Source organism: Chenopodium album, chromosome 17 (assembly GCF_948465745.1).
Source record: "Chenopodium album chromosome 17, dcCheAlbu1.1, whole genome shotgun sequence".
In the NCBI taxonomy this organism is placed as follows: domain Eukaryota; kingdom Viridiplantae; phylum Streptophyta; class Magnoliopsida; order Caryophyllales; family Amaranthaceae; genus Chenopodium; species Chenopodium album.
This window is the reverse complement of record NC_137850.1, coordinates 49,364,291-49,376,885: the sequence shown is the minus strand read 5'-3', so window position 1 is coordinate 49,376,885 and position 12,595 is coordinate 49,364,291. Positions and strand designations below refer to the sequence as shown.

At 35.0% G+C, this 12,595-nt stretch overlaps 1 protein-coding gene across 1 annotated transcript; it reads left to right on the top strand.

Moving 5' to 3' along the window:
* The first annotated feature begins 1,223 nt into the window (after nt 1-1,223).
* Nucleotides 1,224-12,008, top strand: LOC145590071 (transcriptional elongation regulator MINIYO-like). The gene is made up of 10 exons (XM_081646811.1): nt 1,224-1,593; nt 3,005-4,103; nt 4,381-4,505; nt 4,603-4,787; nt 5,846-5,951; nt 6,041-6,292; nt 7,041-7,229; nt 7,827-10,124; nt 10,557-10,766; nt 11,327-12,008. The coding sequence occupies exons 1-10, from the start codon at nt 1,360-1,362 to the stop codon at nt 11,525-11,527; spliced, it is 4,899 nt and encodes a 1,632-aa protein (XP_081502937.1). The 5' UTR covers nt 1,224-1,359; the 3' UTR covers nt 11,528-12,008.
* Nucleotides 12,009-12,595: the final 587 nt, after the last annotated feature.

The window sequence follows — 12,595 nt, the reverse complement described above, 5'->3', positions numbered from 1 at the left end:
TTGTAAGCCGTGCATCGCACGGATGCTATGCTAGTTATATTCAATATAGTGACCCATAATTATATTATAGTAACCTTATTTTTAACATAGTAGCCTTTTTTAAAACATGTGTGACCTTTAATATTATTACGAACTTAAAGTACAACATTATGTTAAATAGTTACCTAATTTTAACATTGTGATCTTTATTATTCATATTGACCATTATATTAAAAATTTCATTAAAAAAATTAAGCTCTTATAGCTTTTATAATGTCACACTAACTTTTTTTCAACATAATACCCTTTATTTTAATATATTGACTTTTTTTTTTATTAATAAAATAATCATATTGTCTCTAATGTTAGTGGTCCATAATAAATTAGTGTGAACCAGCCGACCAGGTCCATTTAAGAATTTGTATTAAAAAAATATATTTTTTAATCAAATACAGAGTAGTTGAGTATATGAAGAACTTCTAAATGTACTTCATAAAATTTTTCTCATTAAATTCAAGCACTAATCATTTTCCGCTCATCTCCATATCATGTTGCTATAAAAAACAAAAAATTCTAAGGGGATCACTTTCTTAGACTAATTAAATAAGCAGCCTTAAGAATTTAAGTAATATAGGGTATATTGATAATATGCTCGGATTAATACTGAACATCCTTAGAGATAGCATACTTTCATATAGATAGTTTGGCTAGTTCAATGAGAAGTCCTAATAATTTAAGTAATATATTTTCAATTTTCTTAGACTAATTCAAAAAAAAAAAAAAAAAAAAATCAATATTCAAAATAAAATATTTTACAGGTGTTTAATTCAAGTTTATAGTCAATCAATTTAGTAGAAAACTTTATACCTTTGGGTGATTACAAAATGAACTATCATATCTATCTATATTCATAATATTTTTACTCCGTATACATTTCTACATAGTACTACTCTATACTTTATAAAAGGGAGTAAATTTTTTTTCTTATTTGCCCTAATTTAATTAAATGACCTTAATAACTTGATTGACAAGATAGTAACAACTAAATTGAAGTAACTAAAAACAATTATATAAATGAAATTTAATCTTATATTTTGAGTGTAATTTATAATTAACATATTTGTTTCTTATTATCTGTATCAAAAGGTATTACTCGTATTGTTTTTTTACGAGTTCAAAGGGTATTAATACTCGTAATGAGAATTGAGAAGCAAAATATTCATTTGTTACAAATAATAAACGGACCTAGTATTTTTGAGTAACATTGAGAAAGTGCAAAAAGCCTGAAAAACCTCCTTTCCCTAATTCAACTTCCCTCCTCCCGTCCTCCGTCTTCCCGTCAACGTCCTGCAAATCAGCTCTCACTCTCTTTAGCAGACGATGGAGAAGCAAAGCATCAATGGCGGTAAACCACCGGCACCACGAAAGAAGTTACCAAAAGAGAGAGTATTCGGAGCAAACGCTGTTCAATTATCAGAAGATGAAGCAAATCAGCTAATTGGTGGAATTGTAGAAAAGGGTGTTTCTGATGATTGCTTCTCTACTCCGCCTTCTACTGCTCCTCTTCCTTCTGTGCTTCCTTTTCCTGTTGCCCGCCATCGTTCTCACGGCCCTGTATGTTCCCTATTTATGTTGTTTGATTTTATACTATGGTTTTATATTTCCAATTTTATTCATATTTTAATCATGGGTTGATAAAGATGTGATTTTTAGCAGTACCCTTTTGATTTTTATTGTTGGGTATTTCTTTAAATTGATCAGTGTGATTATTTTACCAAATTTATGTAAGTTGATGAACTTAGGTTTGCATTATTATACTTGTATGTTAATGAGTTTTACTGTTTCCATTTATTGAAGTGAGTGTATTAATGTTATTTGGTAGCTATAAAGAGGAACATGGTCGAGCATTGGTTGCTTTCTCAGTGTGGGTGTATCTTTCAAATTTTGACATGTTACTTTATAGCTAGGGTAGTGGATTGTAGTGTTTTTTAGTGTGATGGTGGATGGGTAGCTTAGGGTTATGATGGAATTCTTCCTTTACGGGAAATCGAATGCTGTTTCATTTGCTCGGAATTCTCTTTGGCGGAAGTTATATGTGGATTGGTGCTTGATGGAATCAAAGGTGGGATTTAGGTTTACATTTGGTGTTTAGAGTTTGGAACTCCATTTTTAGAGAAGTGCAAATTTGATCAAATTAGTGTTCAAATCCATGGCTTAACAAGGTGTTTCCGGCAATGGTCATTTTGGGAATAGTTTAGGGTCATTACATTGCAACAATTTTATCTTCTTTTGCACTTTCATATCTTAAAGCCTTTGGTTTCTTATGACTTCACCTAAATAGGCATTGGAAACTTCGAAAACTTAGGGTGCATAAATGTTTGAAGAAGACAAAATGTTGGAGCTGTTGAACATTTATAATATGGAAATTTCTTGTTCATGTGCAGATGTTTATTTTTTACAGAACACGAGAAAATGGGTGGAATCTTGTATGAGTGAAGGCCTAGCTAGTAGATCAACTCAAAAACTTTAACAGGAAGCTTGAAAGATGAAAGCAATGGGGGAAAAAAGATACCTTTTAGATTAATTACATGTGTTGCATATAATTCTACCTTGTACAAGATTGGCATTCATAAAGTGATTCATTTATTAATAAAAGGAGTGAGAGCTGTGACTGTTTTAATTACATCTCACTATTTACTGAACTTTACCATCTTCAATACACTAATGCTCTTATTTTTTTTCCCTGTCTGACCAATGTATTGAGGATACCTTGTGCTGGCTTGTATAAGTTCCAGTGCATTGGCAATACGGCAGAACTCTGGTTGATGATGACTTGATGCACAAGCTATCTGTAATTATTTTTCTTTGCACACACACCCAGACACACTGACACACATATAAGATTCATAATCATGTGCATGCACACACACTAAATCAAGTATCATTACCACTGTTCAATTATGAAATGTTACTCGCAATATGACTATGTTTACAATGAATGTTGAACAGCCTGTTATTCTTACAGCATTGGGCTCCATATGCGAGCCACTCCACAGATGTTGGTGGTGCTACTGTTGATGATGAATTTGATGCAGAAGATGATGATCCTACGAATTATGACTCAGCAGCAAAATTTGCTGAGCCTATTTTAAAGAGAAAGAAAAAGAGACTGGATTTGAGTCAATGGAGGGAGCTTGTTCAAAGTAAAAATGTTTCAAATTTCCCTGAACATGAAAAAAATGGCAATGCCATAGCGGGTGTGGAGAAACAAAAGATGAATGGAAATTCTAATATTATTTCTGATGAGAAAAGTATGGTAACTAATCCATCATCGGCCATAAATGGCAGCAGTATATCAACATTTTTACAGGGGGCTCCAGAGGTAACTTGTGATGCAACTAAATTTATGAGATCCGTGGATATGATATCAAATAGGTTGAATGAATCATCAGCAGCAATAAGCAACGTCAACGCAGTTAGATCTGGACATGATCACCCCAGTGATTCCAAAGGTGATGTTGAGAGCAGTAATGTTCAGGATGGAACTCATTTAGAGATATCTCCATGTGGTGATGTTGGCATGGGATCGGGAGATTTTTCTGTACTTGATGTGCAAGGCCTAAGGAAACGACAGCCTACAACAGCACAGGGACCCAGTAGCATTGGTCATGAGGAAAGGCACACGAGTATTGAAGGTCAGATTGATGCTGAGAACCAGGCTTTATTAGAAAGAATGTCTCCGGAGGAGATTGCAGAAGCACAGGCAGAGATAAGAAATAGGATAAATCCTGAACTACTTAAAATATTGAAGAAACGGGGGCTACAAAAATCAGAAAAGCTGGGCTCTAGTTGTAGTACAGGTTCTGTTGACATACCTGCTCTGGGTGTTATGCAGGCTAATAAACATTTAGCTGAAGATGAAAAGGATCCATTTGTTTCAGAAAGTGCTGTATCTCCTCCAGTGGTTAACCCAAGTAAGCTTAACACAGAGACAAGAGCAGATGAAGGTGACAAGAGGTCATTGTCAAAGCACTCTAAATGCAGCAACTTATGGGATATGTGGAGTAAACGAGTCGAGTCTGTAAGGACTGTTAGATTTTCTTTTGATGGTAACGTCATTGAAGGTAATTGTCTACTGGCATTTGAAACTATTGTGCTCAACTTTTAGCTAATTATGTATCTGCAGCAACTTTGTACTTTATGTTCCATAGAGTTTTGTTAGTTCTTTTCTCCATATTATTGTTTTCAATCTTGGTCCATTCATTTTAATTTTAATTTGTGGTTGAGAGAAATCTACTTTATTAAGTTAGACTTTATAGGACATCATTTTTTGTATCTATTCATAATTTACTACCAGATATATTATGCCATTTTAATATATTGATTTAACCCCTATTGTAGAGAGTTCCTTGGATCCAGCATATACTGTTGACAATGTCGGTGAACGTGATTACCTGAGAACGGAAGGGGAACCTGGTGCGGCTGGGTATACAATAAAGGAGGCTCTAGCTCTTGCAAGGAGTGTTGTAAGTTGCATTTTATGTTACAGTTTTCAAGGAAAAAAATTCTATTCATAAGTATATACTTCATGAATCTAACCAAACTTGTCAAATGTGGATGTAGGTTCCTGGACAACGAGCTCTTGCATTGCACCTTCTGGAGTCTGTTCTTAGTAAAGCTTTGCTCAACATTTGTGAAAGTCGAAATGATTGCTTAACAAATGTTGGTAATGGAAAGAACCTTGTTGACTGGGCGGCCATTTGGGCTTATGCACTGGGTCCAGAACCTGAGCTTGTTTTGTCTCTGAGGTAAAAACATGGATATTGGGTTATTTCCTGGGTTTATTGGTTTCTTTTTGTTGTATTAGGTTGCTTATAAAGTTATAAGCCTGAAATTACTTTGTGGTCTGTTGTGGACAACTTTAACGAAACACCATACTTGTATTACGGCCAAGTGGCCATTGTCTCAGTATATTATTCTGACCCTCTACTATAACTTGCTTTATCTACATTGGAAATGCATGCAGCACCTTAAATAGATGTGGGTTCATGTGGATTCTGGAAAACATAGGAAAGCTTGACATATCGGTGTTGAATAATTATATTTACTATGCTGACACTTTGGAAGATAAAATGTGGCATAGGTTATTGCCTGACAAGTGCATGGCTGGGGGATGGGGTTCACCAAATAAGCCGTGATGCTTCATCTCAAAAGTATCACTTGATTGAGTTTATTTACAGTCATTACAGTTGCTTGATTGAAAGCCATTAGTGTAATACTTGTATCATTAAGAAATACAGACTTTGACACCCCTGTGAAGCTCATATTATTATACTATAAAGTTCTGTATACTTTTCACAGTTGTTATGGTTCACTGTAGGGTTGGTTGGGCTGGTTGGGTTGGGTTGGGTATGGGAAGGAAGGGAGGCATTGTCGCCTGATATTGACATTTAGATGAGAATTTTAAGCATTTTTTGTAGGTGTTTATTTATATGTTTCATATTCTTTCCACCCTACCAATTCCCATTCTTAAACTTAACACAAACCTATAATCTGAATGGTTGGATTTCTTTTTAAAACTTTATGTTAATTAATGGGGACACCAGGAAGGAGGAAATATAGGGGCCCGTCTCACTTTAGAAGTACAGGCAGGAGTTTCTATTTGATATCGAAAGCTTAATTCTTTGTAAATTGTCCATGTTCCCATATTGTAAGCTAGAAAAGAAGTAAGTTAAAAACCTAATCATCAGCTGATGGATTTTTTGTTTTAATCAATCTAAAACAAGCTGTTGTCTGCTCAAAGGGAATTTGAATATCTCATTATGTGAATGTGGTGTGTAAATCTTTCCAATGTTCATCAATGTAGGTTGGCACTCGATGATAATCATTACTCTGTTGTATTAGCTTCTGCCAAAGTAATCCAATGCATCCTAGCCTGTGACGTGAATGAGAGCTTCTTCAATACATTAGAGGTATGATATGATCCCTATAATTTTATTTTATTTTTGTAATTCTATGTATATTTTTGTATTTTATTTTTTATAATTGGTTTCTGCTTCAGAAAATGACGATGAAGAATCAATATACTGCTCCAGTATTCCGAACTAGACCTGACATCAGACATGGTTTTCTTGGTGGCGGTTTTTGGAAATACAGTACTAAACCGTCCAATATTCTTCTCCCTGATGAAGAAATTATAAACGACAAGAATGAAGAGCCTACTATTCAGGATGACAATGTTATTGCTGAACAGGATGTCGCTGCAGGTCTGGTCAGGATGGCAATGCTACCCAGGCTTCTTTACCTTTTAGAGGTAAGGCTAATAGCATGAAAATACCTTCATTACATTAAATACTAGATAATGGGCAGAGAAACTAAGTTTGTGTATTAATATGGTTTTTACTGTGTTTGTTGTTTGCATTGCATTTTTAAGCTGTTGTGCTGTTCTGACATTCCTATAAAATCTAGCAAGGGAAAATACGGTCAATACTGACTACTGAGTGCTTGGACCTAAGCCATAGACTGTATGGAGTAGTAACAATTTGCTGAGTTTTTCAAATGGACTTGATCATCTTACACTATGTTAATCTGCAACTATACTCGTTGAATTTTACCTAGAAGTAATTTTTGTACATATCAATTTTGTATTTTAATATTTTAAATACTTGTATGAAAGATTCAGATGGTTAAAAATCGACTATTGGGAGAACAAATGAAATTACTAAATTACTTGTTAGAATATTGTTATAGAAGGTCCTATACTGAATAAAAGTGTATCCGCTCGCTATACATGGAAGAAGGTTCTCTTTAAAATGTAGTTTTTTTCCCATTAGCTAGAGCTTGGAGGAATCCCCAAGGGCTATTGTGATTCTAAATATGAAAATCAATGTAGGGAAAAGTGTCTTGAAGATTAAAAAAAAAAAAAATCAATTTTTATTCTTAATCTCAATTGTGCTAAAGTTTTTTTTTTTTTTTTTATTTTTTTTATTTTTATTTTTTTTTTTTTTTTTTTTTTTTACTGTTGTGAACATTTAACATAAATAATAATAATATTTTTACAGACTGAGCCATCGGTGGCCCTGGAGGAATGTATATTATCAATACTTGTGGCAGTTGCTAGGCATTCCCCTACTTGTGCAACTGCAATCTGGAAGTGTGAAAGGCTTGTTCAGACAATTGTCAACAAATTTACAATGAAGGATGCATTGGAGCTTCAGGCTTCTAAAATTAAATCTGTGACCCTTCTAAGAGTAAGCATCATAGTCCAATTATCCTATATTCTAGTTTCCTTTTGGCTACTCTATTATTTGTGAAATGAGAACAGCATAATTGTGAACCATTGGCAATTTTATTTGAACAGAAGATTCATTTTTTTATTCCATTTTTTTTGTGATTTTTTTTAAAAAAATTTGAATTAGTGGTTCATTATTTTTGAATTGCAGGTTTTTCTTCTTTAAAAAAAATAAAAATATAAAAATAAAATAAAAAAAATGACTCAAGTTTCTTCTTCTTTAACTAAAGGTTAATTTTTTTATTTTTCTGCTGTATTTTTGTACTGCAAAAAAAAAAAAAAAAAGAAAAAAGAAAAAAAAAGAACTAACTCATGTAAGTCATTGGGCTCATCTTATTTTGAAAATAAGGTTCTGCATTTTTTTAATTTTAATTTTGTATGCAATTATATACTAAAGAATCATTTTATCAAGTCTTGAATGTTAATTTTTGTGAACTAAAGCCTCAATGTTTTCCGAGTTGGAGGCTCACTGGATAATTTCTTTTTTTTTTTTTTGAAAAAATTATCGCCTCTTCCCCCCCCCCCCCCCCCTCCTAACCTTTGCTTTCTGATAAAGGTTTTAGCTCAGTCAAGCAAGAACGCTTGTATAGAGTTCATCCAGAATGGGTTCTTCCAAACTATGACATGGCATCTATATCGAGTGATGCATTCAATTGATGAGTGGATTAGATCTGGGAAAGAGAAGTGTAAGCTAACATCAGTGTTGATGGTAGAACAATTACGTTTCTGGAAGGTCTGTGTCATGCATGGCCACTGCATTTCTTCTTTCACGGGCTTTTTTTCTGCTTTGTGTCTGTGGTTGAATCCTCCAACATTTGACAAACTCATAGAGGCAAATCTCTTTCATGAATTTGTTTCCATTAGTATGGAAGTGTATCTAGTTTTGGAGACATTAGCTAGAAGGCTTCCAGATCTACATTCCACAGAAGCTAGAAATCAAGAATTTCAGGAAAGTTGTGGTGCTAATTTAGAATCTTGGTGCTGGAATGACGTTGGTCCAATGGTTGATATGGCTTTAAAGTGGCTAGAGATGAAGGCTGATTCAACCTTTTCAAAGTTCTTGTACCAGCGAAATGGAGCTGATGACAATTTTGTGAATCATTCTCATGTATCCTCCTTGTTATGGGTGCTGTCTGCTGTTATGCACATGCTTAATACTGTTCTTAAAAAAGCGACTCCTGGAGATGTGCTCAAGCTCAAAGGCAACTGGCGGTTGCCAGAATTTGTAGCTAAACTTTCGCTTCAAATCATTAAAAAAGGTATTCTGAACTTTTCTGATGAAAGCAATAATGAATGTTCTGGAGATCAATGGGCACTAGGTTCTTTTGTTGAGAAGTTGTGTGATTTTAGACATCAGTCAGATTATGAGATGTCAATAGCTTCTGTGTGCTGCCTTCATGGATTACTCCGGGTAATAGTTTCCACTGATCACTTAATTCAGATTACTGGAGACAATGTTGGACCAATATATTTTCACGGATATGAGCAGATTAGAGACAACAAGTTGCTTCAGGATGGCATTTTTAAATGTTCCCTGAGTGATTGGAGAAAAGTGATTAGTGAATTTGTTAAGTTAGTCACTTCAGAATGGCACACCATTTGCCACATTGAGGCATTTGGCAGGGGAGGTCCCGCTCCTGGGGTTGGGGTGGGATGGGGTACTTTTGGTGGTGGCTTTTGGTCCTCTACTATTGCCTTGGTTCAAGCAGATTCTAGATTGCTTATTGAGTTGCTTGGAAAATTTCATTCGTCTTCCAGAGATCTACTTGTGGTAGATGAGCATAATTTTATGCTGCAGAGTGTCAATTCTGCCTTGGCAGCGAGTTTAGTGGCAGGACCAGGGGATGAAATGATTATACAGAATGTATTGGATATCTTGATGGGAACCTCTGTTCTCAAATATCTTGATCAATGTATATTCCACTTTCTTCACTCTTATAAAGGAGTAGAGCCATTAAAGTTGGACTATAAAGAAAGTGACTTCATTCAATATGGCAAGATTCTGGCTTCTCACTTCAGACATAGATGGTTGTCGGGAAAGAAAAAGAAGAAATCTGTAACAAAGGAAGGCAACAATCGTGGAACTAAAACTGTCAAACCGAGTGGCCTTTCTCTAGACACCATTCCCGAAGATATGGAAGCGTCAATAATTTCTGGGGAAAATGGCAACTCTATAATGGTTGAGTGGGCTCGGCAACGGCTGCCTCTTCCCAGTCATTGGTTGCTAAGTCCTATAGTTACAATTGGTGAGATCAAATCTAGCAAGACTCTAAATACTTCGGGTGGAACTGATTCTGTGAAGTTTCACGAAGTTGCAAGAGCTGGGATTTTCTTCCTTCTGGGTATAGAAGCAATGGCCTCCAGGCTTTCAGATGAAGACAACTCCCCTGTTCGGAGCATACCTTTAATCTGGAAACTACATGGATTATCTGTACCATTACTTGTAGGAATGGATGTACTTGAAGATGAAAGGAGCAGGTTTATGTATGGAGTGTTACAAAGCCTCTATGGTCAACTTCTAGATGAGTTATGGCTCAGTAGCACCAAATCTATTGCCCTTAAGACCGGAACTTCTTCGGATGCTGACTTGTTTTCGGTTAATTGTCTGAGGTTTCAGTCTGAGATTCATGAGAACTATTCCACGTTCATTGAAACTCTTGTGGAGCAATTTGCTGCAATTTCATATGGTGATGTGATTTACGGACGACAAATTGCAATATATCTTCACAGACAGATTGATGCTTCAATTAGACTTGCCACTTGGAATGCTCTATCTAATGCCCATGTTCTTGAACTCCTACCACCTTTGATTAACTGTGTAACTCAAAGAGAAGGATATTTGGAACCTTCTGAGGTATTTGTTAATTCTTTCCCCTTTTTTTTTTTTTTTTTTTTACTCGTATTTATTTTACAAACTAAAAGTTAAATCACTGAAATTACTTCTTGCCTCAAAATAGAAAGGCACTCCAGGTTCTGTGTGGCACTTAAGAAATTGTCTAGATTTTCAAGCATGCTCTTGATCTGCACTAGGGCTGTAGGGCATGGGTGTTTAAAGGTGTTAATTTAGAAGAATATTCAGTATATGCAACTGGAACTTTGAATACTTTCCTTGGATTATTTGGTAGATTTGAGGGTAGCTTAGGAGCTTGTCCAACTGGTCATATGAAGCCAGCACTCCTGCATGTAATTGTTGTTGTATGCGAGATATGTTTATTACAATAATTTCTTATAGTTTTAAGCAAGCATACTGTAAGATGAGATGTTCATCCCCTTTAATTTTGCACAGGATGATGAAGGTATATTGGAAGCCTATGTAAAATCCTGGACTTCTGGTTCCCTTGATAGAGCTGCAGTTCGGGACTCAATGACATATGCTATTGCTGTACATCATCTATCATCATTCATTTTCAACAAATCTCGTGGAGAGAAACTGTCACTACGAAATAAACTTGTGAAATCACTATTGAGGGATTATTCACGCAAACAGCAACATGAGGTATTCTTTTGCTGTTTAGTTCTGTCATTATAATGAGACCGTAGGTGGCATGATTCATGAAAATATGCACTTTCATTGGTTAATTAAGATACACTGCTGCAACCTAAAAGATGATTGCTCGTGACTTTGCAACTTTTCTAGTTTTATAGAACCAAATAAAAATGTTATGAATTTCAAAGATGTCTGCAGAACTAACTTTCTTGGAAGACTCCATAGATTTTCAAAGATTTCATCAGCATTCAAATAAGATGTCCTGTGAATTAGATTATCCCCTTCCCTTATATTTTTGTCTTTATTTGACCCCAAGAATTAGATTTTGTGCTTTCATTGAAAGCATAATCTGCCTTCTGCCATATATACCCGCACTTCAGTAATCCTATTTTGCTGTATTATGAATAATAATGTAAAAATAAAAAATTAAAAAAGTTTCCGGATCATATCATCATTATGATTCCATTTTGACTGTAAACATCCACCCATGCTGTTATTTAATTTCTTGTCCAACTAGATAATTAAGTTAGGGATTTCTCATTTTGCTGACCTACAATAATCTATTTCAGGCCATGATGTTGGATTTGGTCCAGTATGAACACTCATGTGCCATTCAGAAGTCCGAGCAGGATGCTTCTACTGTTGTACAGATGGACTGCATTGATTCGAGGTTGGAGCTGCTGAAAGAATCATGTGAAGGAAACTCACAGCTCTTGACAATAGTGGAGAAACTCAAATCTTCCATTTTAAAGAAGCAATCTGGAGTTTGAAGTAAACTACTAGATTATAAATTAGACCTTGGAAAACATGAAGGTAAAATATATCTACAGAGTCTTACTCTGTTTCCTCTCGGCTGGGATCTTCAAGTGTAACTGTGAGGCTATATAATATCATAACATATAGTTTTACCGTAAAGAACTTTTGGTGTTACTCATATCATGTACAGGGATATCAGTTCCCGTTTGAGGTACTGCAGTTTATCTAAGAGGTCTGATGGCGAATTCTGTTCTGAAAATAGCTCATGTCAGCTATTGAACACCAGGTGATCTGAAAATGCAAGATGCTGAAGAACAGCAAAGCCACTATACATTGGAGACGTTTCTTTTGCTGAGACCTTGTAAATGCTAGTTGCATGAGGTACACTGATTTTGCTGGTTTAACTATTCTAATTTCAAATTCTATGTATGTATATAGCAAACAGAGTTATTCGCTAATTGAGCCAAGTAATATTAGGTCTAAACTTTTTGCTTCTATGCTTCAATGTACTGAAATTTGTAGTCATAATTAGGGGTGTTCGCGGTGCGGTTTGGATCATAAACCGCACAAAACCGCAAAAGGGCGGTTTATAATTTTTTCGAACTGCACTTTTAAAAAAACCACACCAAACCGCACCGCAAAATGCGGTTTGATGCGGTGCGGTTTGCAGTTTAACCGTATTGTATTAAAATTGTAATTATTCTTTTTAAAACAAAACTTTTATTTTATTTTATAATTATTAGTTTATAATTCAAATATTAAACTCTTTTTTTTTAACCTTTAATTAACTAATAATCAAATATTAGCTCATATATTTTAGTTCTTTTATATAATTTTAATAAAAATATAGTATAAAAATCGCAAACCGCATTAAAGTGCGGTTTGGTTTCAATATTTTTGGAAACCGCACCAAATCGCAATTTGGTCATTTTCAAAAACCACACCGCAATTTTCAAACCGCAATCCGTACAACCCTAGTCATAATCCTAGCTATCACGAAAATTAAAACACCTATCACATGAGATACCACCACAACACCTATCTAAAATGTTGTTGAATGGCCTGTTCACATTTACTGAACT

Coding starts and splice junctions, on each gene's coding strand:
- LOC145590071 (XM_081646811.1), top strand. CDS start 1,360: ATGGAGAAGCAAAGCATCAATGGCGGTAAACCACCGGCACCACGAAAG. Junction 4,506..4,602: donor TAGCTCTTGCAAGGAGTGTT/GTAAGTTGCATT, acceptor ATGTGGATGTAG/GTTCCTGGACAACGAGCTCT. Junction 6,293..7,040: donor GGCTTCTTTACCTTTTAGAG/GTAAGGCTAATA, acceptor ATATTTTTACAG/ACTGAGCCATCGGTGGCCCT.